Source organism: Hemitrygon akajei, chromosome 17 (assembly GCF_048418815.1).
Source record: "Hemitrygon akajei chromosome 17, sHemAka1.3, whole genome shotgun sequence".
Taxonomy (NCBI): Eukaryota; Metazoa; Chordata; class Chondrichthyes; order Myliobatiformes; family Dasyatidae; genus Hemitrygon; species Hemitrygon akajei.
Genome location: NC_133140.1, coordinates 6,176,579 through 6,201,385, shown reverse-complemented (window position 1 = coordinate 6,201,385; position 24,807 = coordinate 6,176,579). Strand labels below are relative to the sequence as shown.

The 24,807-nt window shown below is 41.5% G+C and overlaps 1 protein-coding gene across 1 annotated transcript; it reads left to right on the top strand.

Moving 5' to 3' along the window:
- LOC140740960 (uncharacterized) lies at positions 1-23,546 on the top strand. Its single transcript, XM_073070601.1, has 11 exons — positions 1-134; positions 1,320-1,402; positions 2,056-2,150; positions 9,368-9,480; positions 9,608-9,688; positions 12,768-12,823; positions 14,844-15,164; positions 18,552-18,854; positions 19,901-20,014; positions 21,398-21,435; positions 22,088-23,546. The coding sequence occupies exons 1-11, from the start codon at positions 1-3 to the stop codon at positions 22,109-22,111; spliced, it is 1,362 nt and encodes a 453-aa protein (XP_072926702.1). The 3' UTR covers positions 22,112-23,546.
- Positions 23,547-24,807: the final 1,261 nt, after the last annotated feature.

Below are 24,807 nucleotides of genomic sequence, written 5' to 3'. Positions count from 1 at the left end.
ATGAATGGCCTCTCCGAAAACATCAAAGATCAGGTGGTCACCTACGATCTTCCTGCCACCTTTGAAGCACTGTTGGATTTGGCCTTCAGCAGTGCCATAGAGGGAGGGATTCCAGAGGGTCCCTGGGGCACTGGGTGAGTTCCAAGCTCCTTGTCAGTCTACATTGCCCTGCCATTTGTCCCCATCTCCAATTCACGTTCCAGAGCACGAAGCTATGTAGGTTGACTGTACCCAACTGACGCCAACTGAAAGACAAAGGAGAATCAGCACCGTCCCTGTCTGTACTGTAGCCAATCAGATGATGTTTTGTATCAGCCTACCATCTTATAACCATATAACAATTACAGCAGAGAAACAGGCCATCTCGGCCCTTCTAGTCCGTGCCAAATGCTTACTCTCACCTAGTCCCACCGACCTGCACTCAGACCATAACCATCCATTCCTTTTCTGTCCATGTACCTATCCAATTTTTTTTTTAAATGACAATATCGAACCTACCTCTACAACTTCTACTGGAAGCTCATTTCACACAGTTACCACTCTCTGAGTAAAGAAGTTCCCCCTTGTGTAACCCTTAAACTTTTGCCCCATAACTCTCAAATCATGTTCTCTTGTTTGAATCTCCCCTACTCTCAATGGAAAAAGCCTATCCACGTCAACTCTATCTATCCCCCTCATAATTTTAAATACCTCTATCAAGTCCCCCCTCAACCTTCTACGCCTCAAAGAATAAAGACCTAACTTGTTCAACCTTTCTCTGTAACTTAGGTGCTGAAACCCAGGTAACATTCTAGTAAATCTCCTCTGTACTCTCTCTATTTTGTTGACATCTTTCCCATAATTCGGTGACCAGAACTGTACACAATATTCCAAATTTAGCCTCACCAATGCCTTGTACAATTTTAACATTACATCCCAACTCCTATACGCAATGCTCTGATTTATAAAGGGGTTGGACCCAGTACAGATCCCTGAGGCCTCCAACCTGACAAACAGTTATCCACCACTACTCATTGGCATCTTCCATCCAGCCACTGTTGAATCTATTTTACTACTTCAATATTAATACCCAATGATTGAACCTTCCTAACTAACCTTCCGTGTGGAACCTTGTCAAAGTCCATCTTGTCCGCATCCAAGAAGGGGACAAGTAGAAGATGGCCTTCAACACCAGCTCAGGCCATTTTGAGTATCTGGTCATGCCATTCGGTCTCACCAATGCCCCCATCATCTTCCAAGCCCTAGTAAATTACTTTCTCAGGGACATACTGAACCGATTTTTTTTGTGTATTCCGAAGACATTTTGATTTTTTTTCTAGTTCCCTTGCCGAACATGCAAGTTATGTCCGCAGAGTTCTTCAGTGCCTTCTGGAGAACCAGGTTTTTGTGAAGGCTGAGAAATGTGAGTTTAATCACAATACCGTCTCCTTCCTGGGGTATGTAATTTCAGGTGGTTCCATTCAGATGGACCAACAGAAGGTCAAGGTGGTGGTCGAATGGCCCTAACCTTCGACTCGTCGGGAGTTGCAATGCTTCTTGGGCTTTGCTAACTTCTATCACCACTTCATCAGAAATTACAGTACACTGGCTGCACCACTCACTGTTCTTACCTCATTGGCTGTCAGATTCTCCTGGTTCCCGGCTGCTGAAAAAGCATTCTCTGTCCTGAAGGAATGTTTCACCTCTGCCCCCATCCTGATTCAACCTGACACTGACCGGCAGTTCATTGTGGAGACAGATGTGTCTGACATTGGTGTAGGAGCGGTTACCTCTCAGTGCTCAGCTAAGATGAAGAGATACACCCCTGTGCCTTCTCCTCTCACGGCCTCACTCCCACAGAGTGGAATTACGATGTCGGAAACCGGGAGCTGCTGGGTGCGATGCTAGCTCTGGAGGAGTGGAGGCATTGGCTGGAGGGAGCAAAGGTGCCATTCTTAGTCTGGACTGATCACAAGAATCTGGAATATATCCATAGGGCCAATCGTCTGAACTCTCCTCAAGCTCATTGGTCCCTGTTTTTCTCAAGATTCTATTTTACTCTGTCCTTCCGCCCAGATTTCAAAAATGGAAAACCTGATGCCCTCTCCCGAAGATATCCTTCCTCTGAAACCCCTGAGGAACCCAATGTTATCCTCCCTGCTCACTGTCTTGTGGGTGCAGTGCAATGGGACATTGAAGCCATAATGCAAACTGCTCAACAGAGTGAGGCAGCCTCTAGTCAATGCCCCGCTAACTGTGTTTATGTTCCCAGCTCTGTCCACAGTGGGATCATTCTTCCTGGTTATCCTGTCACCCTGAAACCAAGCGTACTCAGGCCTTCATCAGACGGTGGTTCTGATGGCCCTCCATGGGAGATGACATATTCACAAATTTGTTTCAGCCTGCTCGGTCAGTGTTCAAGGCAAGAACTCTAACTGGTCACCTGCTGGTCTATTACAACCCCTAACGATCCCCAAGAGACCCTGGTCCCACATTGCCCTGGATTTTGTCAACCAGTCTTCCCCCATCAAATGGTAACACCACCATTCTCACAGTAGTTGATCATCTGTCCAAGTCTGTACTCTTCATTCCTTTACTGAAACTGCCCTCTGCCAAAGAAACAGCCACATTACTAGTCCTGCATGTTTTAAATTACATGGTTTACCTCTAGATGTTGAGTCAGACAGGGCTCTCAATTCACATCCATCTTCTGGAGGGCCTTCTGTAATCTTCTGGGTGCCTCTGTGAGTTTGCCTTCAGGATTCCACCCAAAGACCAATGGCCAGACCGAGTGGGCCAACCAACAGCTGTATTGCAGTGTCTGGTCTCCCAGAACCCCTCTGCATGGAGTCGGCAGCTACCCTGGGCCAAGTACGCCATAAACACTCCTCTGTCCTCATCCCCTGGTCTGTCTGCCTTCGGGTGCTGCCTTGGCTACCAACCTCCACTGTTTCCTGCCCAGGAGGAGGAGGTTGGCATTCCATCTGCTGAGGCATTCATCCACCGCTGTTGGAGGACATGGAGGCGCACTCACTCTGTCCTTCTCTGTGCCTCTGCTAGGATCAAGCATCAAGCTGTCTGCCATTGCTCCAAGGTTCTACGTTACTACCAGGGACAGCATGTGTGGCTTTCAACCGGAGACCTGCCCCTCAGTGTGGATTCCCGCAAGCTCGTCCCCCACTTCATTTGCCCCTTTCCCATTGCTAAAGTCGTCAACCCTGCTGCCTTCATCTCAAGCTCCCCTCTGCACTCTCTGCCACATTATTCCATGTGTCCTGCATCAAGCCTTTCATGAGCCATCCCCTGTTTGTTGCCAGATTGTGCCAGTGAATTTTTCTGAGCCTTTCCAGCATTCCTATCTGTATTCTGTCCATCTGAATATCGACTCTGCCTGTTTCCTGATTCTGCTTTTTTGATTTCTCTGGATGTTTTTATCTATGCCTGAACTTTGACGTCGACTTTGTTTGCACCTCGGGATGTGGTGCTCAATTAATATCACTGTGTACACAGTACTGGGTCAGTGAATGGATCGCCTGCTCCAATGTACTGACATTTTCACATAATTGAAGTGCAGTTTGCTCTTCACTACATATGTGAAACAAATTTAGAATTTTGACATGCTGTCCATTGTCATGGCTATGCTATTGGATTAAGTCTTTGTACTCCAAAAAAAATACAATACAATTATCTGAAGTGACGTCATTATCGCTGAGTTAGAGACATGCAGCATATGAATGAGGATCAGGTGTTAGTAGTTGATATGGATTATATTAAGAACATTTCTTCAAATGCAACCATCATATTTAATGCACTAGAAGTTAATTTAAGGAAAATATTTCAATATTGCAACATCATTTAACTTTTTCCATTATCTGTTCCGCAGTAGTACCAACTCCACTGAAGATATTTGTGAAAACGAATTCAGCTACCACCTACATTATTGTGTGTGAAACAGTTGCCCTTTATGCCAGTAATTTCTCACTTGGTATAAGAGTGGCATTGAAATAGTTATTGACATTCAGGCCAAGACAATGAAGAACACCCAGGGACTTCTTGAGTTTTAAACACTTGACACTGCTGCAGCCAGCTCAGAATGACACAAATTATACTTGTTTGGTATCTCATGTCTCCCTCAATACTTCTTTGATAACAGTTTATTCTATTTACATAACCTCCCAGCTGTGGACTCAGACCAGGCCACCACATGGATTTACTTGCTCTTAGGCGACACAGATGCAGGGATAGCAAGTATGGAGCCCTTTAGCAGCAAGCCATCTAGAATGGTGAGCATGTGACTTTCAAACCAGCAAGGGTTGAGTTCGTGAGCTCCTTTTAGAACAGCTGGCCATCCATGCTCATGGTATTGCATGACCTTGCAGCAGATTTGATCCTTTTTCAGCTCAGCATGAATTTAGTCTAGTTTATTCTGTGATGCAGGGAAACTTTCATTATAAGTAGATATTGATATCATCTATGAGGGCGGAGTCAGCTTTTGTCCACGCCATCCTTGACAGAGAGACTGGTGTAGCGAACTATTAGCCGGGAACATGTTCCATGTCACAAAAGTATTGCATAAACCTCATTGTGAATCTTTGCAGACATGGAGGTAAGTCATCCAAGTATTTTGAGCAGAGGAGGCTGACAAGTCACGTATGGTCTGTTTCCAGTAGGAACTTAGTCCCTATGAATTAGCAGTTGAAGTGTTCATAAGCCCATATGAGAGCCAATGTCTTATCTTTTATTTGAGCGTAATACTGCTCAAAGGGAAGTAGAGCTTTTGATGCATTTGCCACCAATTTCAATACACCACTGCAGTACTCATGAGTACTTCACCTAGACCAAAGGAAGAGGCATTTGCTAATACATTGATTGCTTTGTTCAAATTTAAAAAAGGCAAGATTGTTGGAGAAAAAAGCTGCTTTAAGTGATGATAATAATATCTCCTGTGGTGCATACTAGGACCAAACATTTCTCTGAGAGAAGATATCTCGCAGTGGCTTTGTTTCTCTGCCAAATCTGGAATGAGTTTTCCCAGCTTGTCTACCATGCCAATGAAACTGCAGATCTCTGATACATTCGTAGGTTGTTCCATGTTTTGAATTCCTGCCAGTTCATCTAAATCTGGCTACAGTCACTCTGAGGACAGTTGGTCGTCCAATAACTTCACCTGTAACTTTGCAAATTGGCATTTCTTTTTATTCAGGGTGATTGCAGCCTATTTCAGTTTCTCCAAGGCAGCCTCCACTCTTTGGTCATGTTCCTCTCTTGAGTCTCCTGAGATGAGTATATCATCCATGTGGCAGACTACTCCTTCGAGCCCCTCCAATATTGGGTTAATGTTCATCTGAAATAGTTCAGGGGTTGATGAGATGCCAAACAGGGAGTCTCCTGAAGGAATAGCATTCATATAGTGTGATAAATGTTGTAAGCTTCTGTGACTCAGGAACTAAATGGATCTGCCAGAATCTTGAATTTGCATCTAGTTCATCTAGTTTGGTGAAGGACTTTGCTCCATCCGCATACCCAATATGTGCTCAACAGAGGGCAGAATAAACTTCTCCTGTCTCACTACATTATTCAATTTTGGTTGATCAACACAGATTCTCACTGTGCCATTTTGCTCGGGAACTGGAATAATGCCTGCACACCAATCAGTAAGTCCATTCACTCTACCTATGATGTCAAGCACCTCAATTCTCTCAAGTTCAGCTTTGACTGTGTTCATCAATGGGACTGGTATGTGCCTTGCTGTGGTCATAGAGCAGGGTGTCTTGCCTGGTCTCAGTTAGATAAGGCACTTTTCTTTCAATAACTCCAGGCCTGTGAGCAGCTCCGGGTACTACTTAAGTCACTGAACAGTGTTTTGTGAATCCAACCTTACAATTCTTTTGCTGAACAGAGCTTTTTGATGTGGAATGGAGACATGTAACATCTCCTGTAATTGGACATTTTACCTGCTCTTTATTTCACTTGTCTATTTTGTTTGAGCTGAGTTCTACTGTCACCTCTTTCTGTTGTTATTATGACTGCACCGTGCTTGCAGATTTCTTTTTGTACAGCTTCTAGCTTCATCTCAGCATCATTTTCCTGCCCATAGAATGTGACATCCTGCCTCAATGGCTATCGTCCAGGAGCACCTACATCAACTATAACGAACTGCTTAGAGAGGTTGGTCATGAAATACATCAACTCCTCCCTGAGGAGTGATTTAGATCCACTCCAAATTATCCACCATCTCAATAGATCAACATCAGATGGAACACTTGAAAATGAAGATGCACACATCAGGATGCTCTCTGGAGACTACTGTTTAGCATTCTATATCCTCCTCTTGAACCTAATCATTAGATTTCATTACCCAGGCTTCAATACTGCTTATGCAACTGGTTCCTCAATTTCCTTATTTGCATTCTCCAGTCAGACTGGAAGCAACAACTTCGATTATGTTTCACTTCCTTAATAATTCACAGGACCATGTGAAATTTGTCAAAGTGAATCAGATTGTTAGATTCCCCCTGAAATAGTTTCTTTTGCATCGGGAAATTGTTAGTCTCGGTCAGGCACGGACAGGCTGAGGTTATATGAATAGGGTAATCCTATCTTTTACTGGGAGCATTGTCCAAGTATAAATGAAGTTCCTATTGTACAATACTTAAAATACATTTGCACTTCATATAATACCATTCTGATACCACTGCATGAATCAAAATCTATTTTGTTTCCATTTAACCTACAATTACACCAATACTAACACCTTTCAGTGGATCACAATTATAGCTACAGAACAGTATCTTGTTTTAAATAGTACAGTGTTGATATGAATGAGTGATGTTAGAATGTTACGTCCATAAAATCAAGACTACCAGCTTTTCATTTATGTTTTCTGTTCCTCATATGACAATGTTATGTACGGTGTTAATTTTGCACAAAAGATTCACCCTGCAATCTCCAAAGTGTTGCTCCTGTGTAACACTGCACTGTGATGGGAGAACAAAATACTTAGATATACTATTATCTGAAAACCATTGTTTTACCTCAATATCTGTTTTCCCTGCACATTATCACACTACTGTTTACGTACAAGTTAGTGATACTTAAGTACCTCGGAATTTGCTTCTGTAATTGACAAAGAGTCGTAAACTGTGAAATATAGTGTAATTGAATGAAGGGTATCTGCACCACCGATTAGGACAATATTCTGGCAATGTTTATATATCGCACCTAGTTGTTTTAGGAATAAAAATGAGAGAAAATGGTTATCTTGGAGCCCCTTGCATCTCTGATAAGTTATTGTTGATGTTCTACTTTGCAGTGTTATATCCAGTTTGGGCACACTCGAATTCAGGACAGGAAACACCCCACAGGAAGGTACTCTCTACTGTCTGGTTCTATAGATGTTTTTCCATGACAATCCACAGATATTTGGAGGAACTTTCGATATAGTGGGTATACTGTAAAAGAGTTTGTTGCCTTCTATGTCATAATTCTCACTGTGTTATCATCGTTTGTGCCAGAACACTGCTGAGTACTGATGAAGAAACAATGCTGTAGTAATCATAGTGGTTAATAGAGATGATTGATGGAATTTCAATGGAAGTGACATTGGGCTGACGATGATAGTGCCACACCAGGTATTCTGCAGCGCAGCAGATTCTGCAATTGTGCTCATGAATATGCAAGTGTCAGCTAATTATTATTTCATTGTGATAGTGTTTAATCCCATTCATTCCATCATAGTATTTGTCGAGACTTCAACACAGTAACGTTTCGCTGCCTGTTCGTATTTTGTCTTGCCTGAGAAATTGGTCTGTCGAGTCATCTGACTCTTAAGACCAGCAGTATTTGTTTCATCAACACACACAAAATGCTGGTGGGACACAGCAGGCCAGGCAGCATCTATAGGAAAAAGTACAGTCGACGTTTCGGGTCGAAACCCTTTGTCTCGAATTTCCAGCGTCTATAGATTTCCTCGTGTTGGATATTCGTTTTATTCTTAAATGTTCTTTTCGGCCACAGTGTAGGTTTCGTTTTCCATTTGAGAGTTTTAGTTAACGGCCCTGCTTGGCCTAGCATTTATTGTTTTCTTTTCCCTTTCACACTGTTCGCATTAAAGTCTGTGAACTATCGACCTGCTTCAGTGTCTCCCACTCCGCACTTGGGTGACAGGTGGAACCTTAAGAGAGAGGAAGGTAGAACATGGAATCAAGTACGGCAGTGGGAGAATGCAGATAGGGGGTCAGTAGGTGAAGTGTGTGGAAAATCAGTCGATGGTGTGGGTAGAGGAAGAGAAGGAACTTACACTTACCCAAAACCTCGTCCATCTAACTGTGTAGATCGGAAGGAAAAGAAAGGGACAGGAAACTCTCTTATTTAAAAAGGGAGCTTCGCGGGCATTTGGCCATTGCAGAGGCCCTATCAACAGCAGGAGCAGAGCTTTGCGAAGTGGTTTCTCACAGGTGAAAAGCTGATGCAGGGGGCAGGGCTTCAGGTTCTTTTATCATTGGGATTTCTTCTGGGGGAGTATGACTTTCACACTACCCACAGTAACCTGGTATATATCTCTTCCACAAGATCACAAGACAAAGGTGCAGAAGTAGGCCATTCGGCCCATCGATTCTGCTCCGCAACTCCACTATGGGCTAAACTATTCTCCCATCTAGTTCCAACCCTGGGAACTTAATTATCCTAGCTTTTCTCTTAAATTCGAACTCAGCATGTTCCACCAAAATAGCGTGTTGACCATATATCCATGATCGGCAGCAGAATCGCTCGGCTCATGAACCAGTACTAGTCATATCTTTAATCACCAATGTATCCTAAACTATTCCTGCTTATAATTCAAAATGATTATGAACGTGCTTAGACGTGCAAAGGTTGTGAGGATTCGGCATTGTAGAACTATTAGCTCATGTTAAAAGTAGAAACTAGAAATTCATAAAACGTTGTGAAATCTCCTATATCACTTCCATCGTCAGTAAAGAACGTGAGGGTCAGAAAATGGAAACAGAAATCGATTTATTAAATATTTTATTTCCCCTGATCTGATATCGGTCACCGATTTACGAATCAATCGCTGTAATTTCACCGCCCCTCTCCACGACAGGATATGAATCATCCAGCAGAGAATATAAATCACTCTCTCACTCAACCGTTAAAATCGCACATCTATAAACTCATTGAATCTGTCAGGCAGAATGTCAGCAAGTATGTTTCTCTTCCTGGCAATCTGTGGGAACATTTACATAGGTACAGCTTTATTCATTTCTGTGTGTTTTAATTTATCAATCAATGTCCGATTAGATTACACGATATTTTTGATAACTGTGAATCAGCTGTAGGTTGCATTTATGAAAAATTCAATTTAACTAACTTAACCTTTCCTTCTTAGCTACGGATCAAACTTCGTTCAATGTATCTCAATCGCCCAAAGAAGCGGTGGTATCCAAAGGAGAGAACGTCACGTTCTACTGCGTATTTCCCATTTCTCAGGATGAATCCTGGGTAAAAGTCTATTGGTGGAAACAGGGCGAGAATGAATACCAACGGACAAGCACCGGCAGCAGAAAACGTTCCGGTCGGAGAGGTAAAAGAACTTGGTACTTTGAGTTGCAAAATGTAATGATCCAAGATTCTGGAATGTATCTGTGTTCATTGACCCGCAAAGGACTGCCTGCAAGAAATGGAACCGGATCACTTCTAAAAATTCACGGTAAGCTAAAATAACTGGAGAACGTATATAGTATAACGTATAAAGTATATAGAATATAACACGCTATATATATATATATGTGTAACAGGTCGACTATGAAAATGTCCTTTAACATCATTTGAAAAAAGACAAGGGAAATCCAAATCCAGATTTGATCCTTTTTCAGCTCAGCATGAATTTAGTCTAGTTTATTCTGTGATGCAGGGAAACTTTCATTATAAGTAGATATTGATATCATCTATGAGGGCGGAGTCAGCTTTTGTCCACGCCATCCTTGACAGAGAGACTGGTGTAGCGAACTATTAGCCGGGAACATGTTCCATGTCACAAAAGTATTGCATAAACCTCATTGTGAATCTTTGCAGACATGGAGGTAAGTCATCCAAGTATTTTGAGCAGAGGAGGCTGACAAGTCACGTATGGTCTGTTTCCAGTAGGAACTTAGTCCCTATGAATTAGCAGTTGAAGTGTTCATAAGCCCATATGAGAGCCAATGTCTTATCTTTTATTTGAGCGTAATACTGCTCAAAGGGAAGTAGAGCTTTTGATGCATTTGCCACCAATTTCAATACACCACTGCAGTACTCATGAGTACTTCACCTAGACCAAAGGAAGAGGCATTTGCTAATACATTGATTGCTTTGTTCAAATTTAAAAAAGGCAAGATTGTTGGAGAAAAAAGCTGCTTTAAGTGATGATAATAATATCTCCTGTGGTGCATACTAGGACCAAACATTTCTCTGAGAGAAGATATCTCGCAGTGGCTTTGTTTCTCTGCCAAATCTGGAATGAGTTTTCCCAGCTTGTCTACCATGCCAATGAAACTGCAGATCTCTGATACATTCGTAGGTTGTTCCATGTTTTGAATTCCTGCCAGTTCATCTAAATCTGGCTACAGTCACTCTGAGGACAGTTGGTCGTCCAATAACTTCACCTGTAACTTTGCAAATTGGCATTTCTTTTTATTCAGGGTGATTGCAGCCTATTTCAGTTTCTCCAAGGCAGCCTCCACTCTTTGGTCATGTTCCTCTCTTGAGTCTCCTGAGATGAGTATATCATCCATGTGGCAGACTACTCCTTCGAGCCCCTCCAATATTGGGTTAATGTTCATCTGAAATAGTTCAGGGGTTGATGAGATGCCAAACAGGGAGTCTCCTGAAGGAATAGCATTCATATAGTGTGATAAATGTTGTAAGCTTCTGTGACTCAGGAACTAAATGGATCTGCCAGAATCTTGAATTTGCATCTAGTTCATCTAGTTTGGTGAAGGACTTTGCTCCATCCGCATACCCAATATGTGCTCAACAGAGGGCAGAATAAACTTCTCCTGTCTCACTACATTATTCAATTTTGGTTGATCAACACAGATTCTCACTGTGCCATTTTGCTCGGGAACTGGAATAATGCCTGCACACCAATCAGTAAGTCCATTCACTCTACCTATGATGTCAAGCACCTCAATTCTCTCAAGTTCAGCTTTGACTGTGTTCATCAATGGGACTGGTATGTGCCTTGCTGTGGTCATAGAGCAGGGTGTCTTGCCTGGTCTCAGTTAGATAAGGCACTTTTCTTTCAATAACTCCAGGCCTGTGAGCAGCTCCGGGTACTACTTAAGTCACTGAACAGTGTTTTGTGAATCCAACCTTACAATTCTTTTGCTGAACAGAGCTTTTTGATGTGGAATGGAGACATGTAACATCTCCTGTAATTGGACATTTTACCTGCTCTTTATTTCACTTGTCTATTTTGTTTGAGCTGAGTTCTACTGTCACCTCTTTCTGTTGTTATTATGACTGCACCGTGCTTGCAGATTTCTTTTTGTACAGCTTCTAGCTTCATCTCAGCATCATTTTCCTGCCCATAGAATGTGACATCCTGCCTCAATGGCTATCGTCCAGGAGCACCTACATCAACTATAACGAACTGCTTAGAGAGGTTGGTCATGAAATACATCAACTCCTCCCTGAGGAGTGATTTAGATCCACTCCAAATTATCCACCATCTCAATAGATCAACATCAGATGGAACACTTGAAAATGAAGATGCACACATCAGGATGCTCTCTGGAGACTACTGTTTAGCATTCTATATCCTCCTCTTGAACCTAATCATTAGATTTCATTACCCAGGCTTCAATACTGCTTATGCAACTGGTTCCTCAATTTCCTTATTTGCATTCTCCAGTCAGACTGGAAGCAACAACTTCGATTATGTTTCACTTCCTTAATAATTCACAGGACCATGTGAAATTTGTCAAAGTGAATCAGATTGTTAGATTCCCCCTGAAATAGTTTCTTTTGCATCGGGAAATTGTTAGTCTCGGTCAGGCACGGACAGGCTGAGGTTATATGAATAGGGTAATCCTATCTTTTACTGGGAGCATTGTCCAAGTATAAATGAAGTTCCTATTGTACAATACTTAAAATACATTTGCACTTCATATAATACCATTCTGATACCACTGCATGAATCAAAATCTATTTTGTTTCCATTTAACCTACAATTACACCAATACTAACACCTTTCAGTGGATCACAATTATAGCTACAGAACAGTATCTTGTTTTAAATAGTACAGTGTTGATATGAATGAGTGATGTTAGAATGTTACGTCCATAAAATCAAGACTACCAGCTTTTCATTTATGTTTTCTGTTCCTCATATGACAATGTTATGTACGGTGTTAATTTTGCACAAAAGATTCACCCTGCAATCTCCAAAGTGTTGCTCCTGTGTAACACTGCACTGTGATGGGAGAACAAAATACTTAGATATACTATTATCTGAAAACCATTGTTTTACCTCAATATCTGTTTTCCCTGCACATTATCACACTACTGTTTACGTACAAGTTAGTGATACTTAAGTACCTCGGAATTTGCTTCTGTAATTGACAAAGAGTCGTAAACTGTGAAATATAGTGTAATTGAATGAAGGGTATCTGCACCACCGATTAGGACAATATTCTGGCAATGTTTATATATCGCACCTAGTTGTTTTAGGAATAAAAATGAGAGAAAATGGTTATCTTGGAGCCCCTTGCATCTCTGATAAGTTATTGTTGATGTTCTACTTTGCAGTGTTATATCCAGTTTGGGCACACTCGAATTCAGGACAGGAAACACCCCACAGGAAGGTACTCTCTACTGTCTGGTTCTATAGATGTTTTTCCATGACAATCCACAGATATTTGGAGGAACTTTCGATATAGTGGGTATACTGTAAAAGAGTTTGTTGCCTTCTATGTCATAATTCTCACTGTGTTATCATCGTTTGTGCCAGAACACTGCTGAGTACTGATGAAGAAACAATGCTGTAGTAATCATAGTGGTTAATAGAGATGATTGATGGAATTTCAATGGAAGTGACATTGGGCTGACGATGATAGTGCCACACCAGGTATTCTGCAGCGCAGCAGATTCTGCAATTGTGCTCATGAATATGCAAGTGTCAGCTAATTATTATTTCATTGTGATAGTGTTTAATCCCATTCATTCCATCATAGTATTTGTCGAGACTTCAACACAGTAACGTTTCGCTGCCTGTTCGTATTTTGTCTTGCCTGAGAAATTGGTCTGTCGAGTCATCTGACTCTTAAGACCAGCAGTATTTGTTTCATCAACACACACAAAATGCTGGTGGGACACAGCAGGCCAGGCAGCATCTATAGGAAAAAGTACAGTCGACGTTTCGGGTCGAAACCCTTTGTCTCGAATTTCCAGCGTCTATAGATTTCCTCGTGTTGGATATTCGTTTTATTCTTAAATGTTCTTTTCGGCCACAGTGTAGGTTTCGTTTTCCATTTGAGAGTTTTAGTTAACGGCCCTGCTTGGCCTAGCATTTATTGTTTTCTTTTCCCTTTCACACTGTTCGCATTAAAGTCTGTGAACTATCGACCTGCTTCAGTGTCTCCCACTCCGCACTTGGGTGACAGGTGGAACCTTAAGAGAGAGGAAGGTAGAACATGGAATCAAGTACGGCAGTGGGAGAATGCAGATAGGGGGTCAGTAGGTGAAGTGTGTGGAAAATCAGTCGATGGTGTGGGTAGAGGAAGAGAAGGAACTTACACTTACCCAAAACCTCGTCCATCTAACTGTGTAGATCGGAAGGAAAAGAAAGGGACAGGAAACTCTCTTATTTAAAAAGGGAGCTTCGCGGGCATTTGGCCATTGCAGAGGCCCTATCAACAGCAGGAGCAGAGCTTTGCGAAGTGGTTTCTCACAGGTGAAAAGCTGATGCAGGGGGCAGGGCTTCAGGTTCTTTTATCATTGGGATTTCTTCTGGGGGAGTATGACTTTCACACTACCCACAGTAACCTGGTATATATCTCTTCCACAAGATCACAAGACAAAGGTGCAGAAGTAGGCCATTCGGCCCATCGATTCTGCTCCGCAACTCCACTATGGGCTAAACTATTCTCCCATCTAGTTCCAACCCTGGGAACTTAATTATCCTAGCTTTTCTCTTAAATTCGAACTCAGCATGTTCCACCAAAATAGCGTGTTGACCATATATCCATGATCGGCAGCAGAATCGCTCGGCTCATGAACCAGTACTAGTCATATCTTTAATCACCAATGTATCCTAAACTATTCCTGCTTATAATTCAAAATGATTATGAACGTGCTTAGACGTGCAAAGGTTGTGAGGATTCGGCATTGTAGAACTATTAGCTCATGTTAAAAGTAGAAACTAGAAATTCATAAAACGTTGTGAAATCTCCTATATCACTTCCATCGTCAGTAAAGAACGTGAGGGTCAGAAAATGGAAACAGAAATCGATTTATTAAATATTTTATTTCCCCTGATCTGATATCGGTCACCGATTTACGAATCAATCGCTGTAATTTCACCGCCCCTCTCCACGACAGGATATGAATCATCCAGCAGAGAATATAAATCACTCTCTCACTCAACCGTTAAAATCGCACATCTATAAACTCATTGAATCTGTCAGGCAGAATGTCAGCAAGTATGTTTCTCTTCCTGGCAATCTGTGGGAACATTTACATAGGTACAGCTTTATTCATTTCTGTGTGTTTTAATTTATCAATCAATGTCCGATTAGATTACACGATATTTTTGATAACTGTGAATCAGCTGTAGGTTGCATTTATGAAAAATTCAATTTAACTAACTTAACCTTTCCTTCTTAGCTACGGATCAAACTTCGTTCAATGTATCTCAATCGCCCAAAGAAGCGGTGGTATCCAAAGGAGAGAACGTCACGTTCTACTGCGTATTTCCCATTTCTCAGGATGAATCCTGGGTAAAAGTCTATTGGTGGAAACAGGGCGAGAATGAATACCAACGGACAAGCACCGGCAGCAGAAAACGTTCCGGTCGGAGAGGTAAAAGAACTTGGTACTTTGAGTTGCAAAATGTAATGATCCAAGATTCTGGAATGTATCTGTGTTCATTGACCCGCAAAGGACTGCCTGCAAGAAATGGAACCGGATCACTTCTAAAAATTCACGGTAAGCTAAAATAACTGGAGAACGTATATAGTATAACGTATAAAGTATATAGAATATAACACGCTATATATATATATATGTGTAACAGGTCGACTATGAAAATGTCCTTTAACATCATTTGAAAAAAGACAAGGGAAATCCAAACAACACACACAGAATGCTAGAGGAACTCAGCAGGCTAGGCAGCATCTCTGGAAAAGTGTCCAGTCGACGTGTCGGGCCGAGACTCTTCACCCAGTCTTTACAAATTCAGCACTCTTGCCTTAACATCCTTTGTCCAGGGTGTTTTGTAAGAATAAGGTCAATGCTCTATCTCTGTCTGCTAATAAGAGGTGCTCCAAGGGTTTGCCATAAATCTTTTAATTCACTGAATTTTACAACACTCTGGCTCTATTCTTCAATACTAGTAACTGGAGAAGTTGTTTCTCTATTGATCTGTAATATAGAGATATTCATAAAGTTCCAAAGATATTATTTGCAGAATCGTTGGATTATAGAAGATTAAATTGTGAACAGCTGCCGCCCTGAGATGTAAGTCTTCCAATAATCATTTCAAAAACGAAGGGTGAAGAGGCATGAAAACTCCTTGCTTCCCTGCTAAAATTTCTCAGCACCCTGATTTCTTGAAGTTGGTGCCGAAGAACAACCATGGATCTCCATCACGTTAGACACACTACTTTCAACGTCTTACTTTATTATGCCCCGTCTAAATGACTCCCAACCTTATAACTGGATCTGATCCACCAGCTACTTTAGTTTTGCGTTCCTCTCAGTTCTCTCACAAATTCTTATCGAAATTCTTTCCCTTCTTTCAAACATACGCTGCTTTGCTTCTGATATCCATGCCACTGAATAGAACATTATAGTAATCCAAAATTTCTTTGTTTCAACACCTAGATCACCCTCAGGTTCCATCGTTCAGAAGAAACTCATGAAATACTATCTTTCTTCTTAAACCAAATCCTCCCAATCCAAGAAAATATTCTTAAAACTTCCCCACTCCCCTGTTATTACACATCCCTCCAGAAGAATGTGTGGAATGGGTAACCGACGATGGTGGTGGAGCTGGATACGATAGTATCTTTTAAGAGACTTCTGGATAGGTACATGGACCTTAGAAAATTAGAGGGTTACGGGTAACCTTACGTAATTTCTAAGTAAGTACATGTTCGGCACAGCATTGTGGGCTGAAGGGGCCTGTATTGTGCTCATGACCTTCTAAGTTTCCATATTGTGGACACATGATTGTTAAGAATAATGGAATAAGTAGTTCGATACAAAATTCCAAGAGGGGTCTGACCAGGGTCCTATAGTGCTGCAACATTACCTCTTGGCTCTTAAACTCAATCCCATGGTTGATGAAGGCCAATGCACCGTATGCCACAGAATCAACCTGCATAGCAGCTTTGAGAGTCCCATGGTCTTGAACCCCAAGATCCCTTTGATCCTCCACACTGCCAAGAGTCTTACCACTAACGCTATATTCTGCCATCATATTTGACCTACCAAAACGAACCACCACACACTTATCTGGGTTGAACATCATCTGCCACTTCTTAGCCCAGTTTTGCATCCTATCAATGTCCCGTTGTAACCTCTGACAGCACTCAACACTATCCACAACACCCTCAACCTTTGTGTCATCAGCAAATTTACTAACCCATCCCTCCACTTCCTCATCCAGGTCGTTTATAAAAATCACGAAGAGTAGTGGTCCCAGAACAGATCCCTGAGGCATACCGCTGGCCACCAGCCTCCATGCAGAATGTGACGCGTCTACAACCACTCCTTGCCTTCTGTGGGCAAGCCAGTTCTGGATCCACAAAGCAATGTCCCCTTGGATCCCATGCCTCCTTACTTCATCAATAAGCCTTTCATGGGGTACCTAATCATATGCCTTGCTAAACTCCCTGTACACTACATATATTGCTCTACCTTCATCAATGTGTTTAGTCACATCGTCAAAAAATTCAATCAGGCTCGCAAGGCACGACCTGCCTATGCGACAAAGCTATGCTGACTATTCCTAATCATATTATGCCTGTCCAAATGTTCATAAATCCTGCCTCTCAGGATCTTTTCCATCTACTTACCAACCACTGAAGTAAGACTCACTGGCCTATAATTTCCTGGGCTATCCCTACTCCCTTTCTTGAAGAAGGGAACAACATCCACAACCCTCCAATCCTCCGGAACCTCTCCTGTCCTCATTGATGATACAAAGATCATTGCCAGAACTGAGCAACCTCCTCCCTCGCCTGGGGTACATCCCTTCCGGTCCCGGTGACTTATTCAACTTGATGCTTTCCAAATGCTCCAGCACATCCTCTTCCTTAATATCTACATGCTCAAGGTTTTCAGTCCACTACAAGTCATCCCTACAATCGCTAAGATCCTTTTCTGTAGTGAATACTGAAGCAAAGTACTCATTAAGTACCTCTGCTATTTCCTCCATTTCCAAACACACTTTTCCACTGTCACACTTGATTGGTCTCAGTCTCTGATGTCTTATCATCCTGCTTTTCACATACTTGTAGAACACCTTGAGGATTTCCTTAATCCTGTCCGCCAAGGTCTTCTCATGGCCCTTTCTGGCTCTCCTATTTTTTTTTTCTTAAGCCCATCCCTTCCATGTCTCATTGGAATGTACCTACTCAGAACCCCATGCAAAAATCCCCTGACCACATTTCTTCCATACGTTTCGCTGAGAACATATTATTATCTTCCAATATGCATTACATGGCGTTTGACTTCATTAAATCCAATTCCCAATGGTCCCAATTCTCCTCTCTGACTGCTTATGTTACTGTTCGACATTCCAAAAGAAGTATAAAATTAATACAAATGATTTAAAATACAGTGTATAACCCCCTGCTGGTCAACTACTCTGCACTGTCTCCTGGAGTGTGAAAAATTCAAAACTAAACCATGCACTCCTTCAATAAATGAAGGGCGATCACCCTTTCAAATGGCAAGGCGTTGACTGCTGGCGAATTTGAAAACGGCATACTATTTTCACTCACTTCTGTAAAGATATTTTTATTATAAAGCAGCTTACTTATTCATTTTCACATAATTAAGCTGCAGTTTGCTCGTCAGTATCTGTGTAGAACAAATTTAGAGTTTCTCCGTGCTGCCTTTTGTCAGGATTATTTGGTTAAATCTGACTCCGTAAAAATAGTTTATGAATATCAGAGGCGTTATTGAGACACAACAAATGATGTCGTCTAATATGAATCAGAGTCAGGTATTAGTAGTTGATATAGATCATATTACTAATATTTCTTCAAATGCAAACATCACAGTTAATGAACCTAAGGATAATGTAAGGGAAATACGTCAATATCGCAAAGTCATTTAACATTTTTTCCATTATCTGTTCCACAGTAGTACCAACTCCATTGAAAATGTTCGTGAAAAAGCATTCAACTACCGCCTTCATTATTGTGTGTGAAACAGGTGCCTTTTATCCTATGGACTTCTCGCTTACCTGGTATAAAAATGATGTTGAGATAGTTTTGGGCACGCATACCAAAGTAAAGAATGACACTGAAGGTCTTTATGAGGTTTCGAGCAGCTTGACAGAGATGCAGCCAGATAAGAACGGCACAAAATATACCTGTTCGGTATCTCATGTCTCCCTCAATACTTCAGCCGTGGCAGTCTATTCTATTTCCAAATCTAACCAAGGTACAAGGGCATGTCCTGCTAATTTCTCAAATATACATATAATGAGCCATCACTACTTGTTAGAGGTCGCAAGGAAAATCCACTTTAATTCTTTGAAACTCTAAGTACAGCATACCGTTAAAGGGCTTTTAGTTAATATCGAATTCTGTGGGTTGCAAGACAGGCATTAATAAAAGCACTTCTGTGACAAAATTTTACATTTAATGTCTTTTGAATTTTTAGAAAATTGGGAAACAAGTTCTTTATAATTTGCATTTCCACCCACGTGTATTGATGTTTCTTTTGTAATCCATTTGAAAAAAAAATCATTTTTTACCAGTGATTCCGTACCTTTCAGTTGAACTGTTTGCAGGAGTTTCCGTTCCGTTTCGCGTTTCCATCAGATTTCTATCCGAGACATATAAAATATCTCAACTCCGGTTCTCTCCACGTACATATCCCCAAAACATTTGCTATACTTCTTCTGTACATCTTCCTGAGAACATCTGTTCCCAGTTTATGCTTCCAAGTTCCTGCGTGATAGCTTCAAATTTCCCCTTACTCCAATTAAACGCTTTCCTAACTAGTCTGTTCCTATCCCTCTCTAATGCTATGGTAAAGGAGATGGAATTGTGATCACTATCTCCAAAATGCTCTCCCACTGACACCTGACCAGGTTCATTTTCCAATACCAGATCAAGTACTGCCTCTCCTCTTGTAGGCGCATCTACATATTGTGTCAATCTTGCACTGGGAAAATTGGGAAAATTGTTTCAGACACTGCAATCCATCAGCCATAGTCACATCGAGCCTGATTAAACACACTTTAATTGTCCAATATAGAATAACTTCGGGGTTTATTTTGATAAAGAGAGGGCTGTGTATTTTATTTATTAATTTTCTCTCATACTTTTAATCTGTGTTGGGTTGTCTTATCCGCTATTATTCACACACCCTAATGCCACCACTAGCACGAGAACCAGCAGCGACTCTTCAGCTCCTCTCAAAAAAGAGAGTTATATATTTACTTCTCAGCTTCCATAACGTATATTCTTTGAAAACTCCAGGTTCCTCTGGCAAATCTCTTTTCGTTTGGGTTCTCCGTTGTGCGATGGGCGTACTGGCGATTCTAGTGCTAATGATCGTCATTGGGACGCGGTGCCGAAAGCAGGAAAGAAAGGGTATGATTTAAAGAACATTTCCCAAATCCACAAGCAAGACAAAAAAAAACCATTTCTGCGTCTTTTCCAGGACAGCACAATCATCACTGGGGTTTCAATAAGCTGCAACATCTGGGTCACGTATTTCAGATATTTAGCAGAAGTCAAGCATTCAATTCTCGGCCAGCCTATGACGTGCTTAATTATCTATTCCCATTCTCTCGCCGTATACTTCGTTCGCATGCCAAACGATTACTTTAATTTTCGGAACGAGAAAATGCAATTGGTGTAAGCAAAAAAATCTTGCAATTTTCTGCAAAATTTGTAGCGACTCACAGAACATTCGGCCTACTGTGTTTTGTGTCTGCTCTCACAGGATTTGACGCTCCAATTTATTCCCCTGTAACAAGATATGCCCACGATTCTCCTCCAATAACACATACTTCAGGAAATTTAGAGTTGCCAGTTCACTTAATTTCTATTACTATGGATGTGGGAGGTCTCTGGGGTACTTTAGAGAAACACATGCGATTTCTCGGAGAATGTAGAAGCATCTGAGATCACAATCGACCCGAGGTCGCTGGAAGGCCTATGGGTTGCTCGGCTTCATTAACAGAGGGATTAAGTTCAAGAGTAGAGAGGTCATATTGCAACTCTACAAATCTCTGGTGAGACGGCACATAGAGTATTGTGTTCAATTCTGGTCACCTCATTATAGGAAGGATGTGGAAGCCATGGAGTGGGTGCCAAGGAGATTTACCAGGATGTTGATTAGATTGGAAAACAAGTCTTATAAGGCAAGGTTAGCAGAGCTAGAACTTTTCTCTTTGGAGCGTAGAAGAATGAGAGGGGACTTGATAGAGGTCTACAAGATTATGAGAGGCATAGATAGGGTGGATAGTCAGTACCTGTTTCCCAGGGCACCAATAGCAAACGCCAGAGGGCATAGGTACAAAATTAAGGGAGGGAAGTTTAGGGGAGACATCAGGGGTAAGTTTTTTTACACAGAGGGTTGTGAGTGCCTGGAATGACTTGCCAGGGATGGTGGTGGAGGCTAAAACATTAGGGGTATTTAAGAGCCTCTTGGACAGGCACATGGATGAAAGAAAAATGGAGGGTTATGGGGTAGTGTGGGTTTAGTACTTTTTTAAAGGATTATATGGGTCGGCACAACTGGAGGGCTGAAGGGCCTGTACTGTGCCGAAGTATTCTATGTTCTATGGTTCTATGGAAGTGGTTGCGGTGGAATAATTATTGCGCTATTGCGACACGTTGGACAAAAAACCAGCACAAGTGATTCTGCAGATGCTGTAATTTGAGTGCTTCTATAAATATCTTTACGATAATTTCGTTAACAATTTTGCGAAAGGTGCTTTATTTTCATGCCATTATATTTCGTTCTAGGTAACGAGGAATGCTTTACGGAAGCGAATCATAGTGAGGTTTGTTCTTGCTTACATATAGCGCCGTACATTCTGGTCATTCAATAGACGATCTGATCTGGACAGAATTAACGATAGTCTTATTATAACAGTGTGTGTTTGCATAGTTTGTTTATTCTTCCTGTCGCTAACAATGATTCAAATCGTGTTAAGACGTCCATTTGGCACTAATAAATTTATTTATCTATCTATCTATCTATCTATCTATCTATCTATCTATTTATTTATTTATGCATTTCATCATATTTACTTAAATGACGTAAACTAAATTATCTCTTGTCTTGATAACTGCTATAATTATTCTTTTGTATTCAGAAAAATCATTGTAATTTTTGAAGCCATCATGAAGTTTTAAAACATTCATTTTGATATATGGGAGGACACTGGGGACCTATCAGAAACAGATACCATCACCCGGAGTATGTTGAAGCTCTTGAGATCTAAATGGAACGGAGATCGCTGGAATTGTGACAGATCTGATAACTATTGTGCCATTGTGTCACGTTGCGCTTAAACTAGTCAGTTAATTTCTTTAACTCAAGAGATTCTGCGGATGCGGCACATTGGTCTGTACGATAAATATCTTTGTAATCATTGCGTTAACAATTCCGCAAATGGTGCTGAATTATAGTGTCATTATATTTCGTTCCAGATGAAGAGGACCATATCCACTTGACCATGCGCCTGTTTTCTCACAAACGCCGTTTCATGCTCGAGAAATCTTGCACCTGCTGGAATTTACGGTTATGGAATGAATTGGCGCAGCTTCCGTTTGCAACATGATCTGAGATGAACGATTGTTATTTGGCTACCTATCTTCATATTTCAATGTTATTATCAAATGTTAAACTGCTTTACCTGAAGTAGAAACATAGACTGATAGAGGTATCAATATATATATAAACCTAAAGATTCCCACAGTTATCTTGACTGTGCCTCTTTCCATCCTGTAAAAATGTTATTCCCTTTTCTCAGTTCCGTCGCCTCCGCCTCATCTGTTCCGAGGATGCTGCTTTCCATTCCAGGACATTAGAGATCTTCTCTTTCTTCCTCCACCATAGATGCTGCAATCACTCGCATCTCTCCCAATTCCTGAACATTGGCGCTCACCCCATCTTCTCTACCACCACATGAGCCTCCGTATCTGACACATCATCCGCCACAACTTTCACCATCTTCAAAGGATCCCACAATCAAATGTATCTTTACTCCCCTGCCACCCCGCTCCAGTTCTGCCATTCACCGTTCCCTCCATGATTCCCTTGTCCATTCGTTTTTTCGCACTAATCTGTCTCCTGGCACTAATATCTGCAAGCGGCCAATTTGCTGCTCCTGCCTATTCACCTTCCCGCTTACCTTCATTCACATCGCCAAACAATCCTTCCAGGTGAGATAGCAGTTCACCTGCAAATCTGCTAGGATTGTCCATTGCGTTTGGTGCTCCTGATGTGGCCTCTTCTACATTGATGAGACCCGTGGTTAATTGAGGAACCACTTTTTGAGCACCTTATCTCCATCCGCCAAAACCGGAACTTCGCCCTGGCCAAATATTTTATTTCCCATTCCCATTCCCATTCCCGTTCCGACATGTGGGCCCATGGCCTCTTCTTGTGCTATGATGAGGCCATCCTCAGGGTAGAAAAGCAAAACCTTTATTCCGTTGTTTTAGCCTCCATCCTGATAGCATAAATATTGATTTCTTCTTCTGCTAAGAAACAATTCCCGTCCTCTTTGTTATATTTCCTAATCTGGCCTCTCACTGGCCTATTACCACTCCCAAGATCTCTTCTGCCTTCCCTTTCTCCTATGGTCCACTCTCCTCTCCAATCAGATTCGTTCCTCCCAACCCTTGTTTAACTTTTCTTCCCATCAGGTTTCACCTGTCACCTTTAACTATACTCCTCCCTCTCCCCCCACCTTTTTATCCTTTCCAGTCCCGAAGAAGAGCCTCACCCCAAAACACCGACTGCTTGTTTATTTCTATTGATGCTGCCTGACCTGCTGAGTTCCTTCAATATTTTGTGTGTATTGCTTTGGATTTCCAGCACCTGAAGACTTTCTCATGCTTATGATTTGTTGAAGTTGTTTAAAATTAAACAACTTAAAATTAATTTGTTTAAGAAACCTATGTTGGACTATTGTACGCACTTTTGGTCACCGACCTATAGGAAGGATGTAAATAAGGTCGAAAGAGAACAGAAAAAAATTTACAAGGATGTTGCCGGGACTGGAGGGTCTGAGCTATATAAGGAAAGATTGAATAGGTTAGGACTTTGTTCCTCAGAATGTGGAAAATTGTAGGGAGATTTGACAGAAGTATACAGAAGTGTGACGGCTATAGATTGGTTAAATATAAGCTGACTTTTCACTGAAGATGGGTGTGACTATAACTAGATGTCATGGTTTAAGGGTGAGTGTTGAATTGTTTAGGGGGAACATGAAAGGAAAAGTCTTTGCCCAGAGGGTCGTGAGAGTGTGAAACGAGCTGCCAGCACAAGTGGTGCATGCGAGGTCGATGTGAACGATTAAGAGAAGTTTAGATAGGTACATGGATGGGAGAGTGTCCCTTGTAATCCCCTTTCTCTTTCAATATCTGCAGATTCCCTTACACTCCTACACCTTGTCGGCAAGGGCAACCTCATGTCTCTTCGAGCCCTCCTGATATTTTTCTTAAGTATTCTCTTGCATGCTCCATAAGCAACATATTTGTTCCTTCCTGCCTATCCTTGCTACAGACCTCCATTTTCTTTCTTAACCAGGGCCTCAATAACCCTTGAAAACCAAGGCTCCTTACACTTGTTACCTTACCTTTTATTTTGACAATATTTTGCTCTCCGAATTTCATTTCTGAAGGTTTCCCACTTACCAGTACACATTTCCCATAAAATAGCCTGTTCCAATCTACACTTGTCAGATAATTTCTGATACCATATAATGGGCCTTTCCTCAATTTGGAATGACAACCCGCAGACCAAACCTATCTTGTTGCATACTTACTTTGAAACTAATGGTACTGTGATGACGAATTGCAAAGTGTTCACCTACACACATTTCTGTCTCCTGCCCTGTCTCAATTTCTAATCGCAGATGAAGAATCACACACTTTGTCATTGTGTCATCTATGTACTGAATAAGGAAACTCTCCTAAACACATTTGATGAACTCTAATCCTTTTATTGTATAAGAGTACCAATCAATATTTGGAATGTTATGATCACCTACTGTAACAACCTTATGTTTCTTGCAACAATCTTCAATCGCTCTCCAAATATGTTCTTCCTCGGATAGTTGGTTGGTCTGTAAAATAGCCCCATGAACGTGGTCACATTTCGCATTTCTCAGTTCCACTCACAACGCCTCACTGGGGTTTCC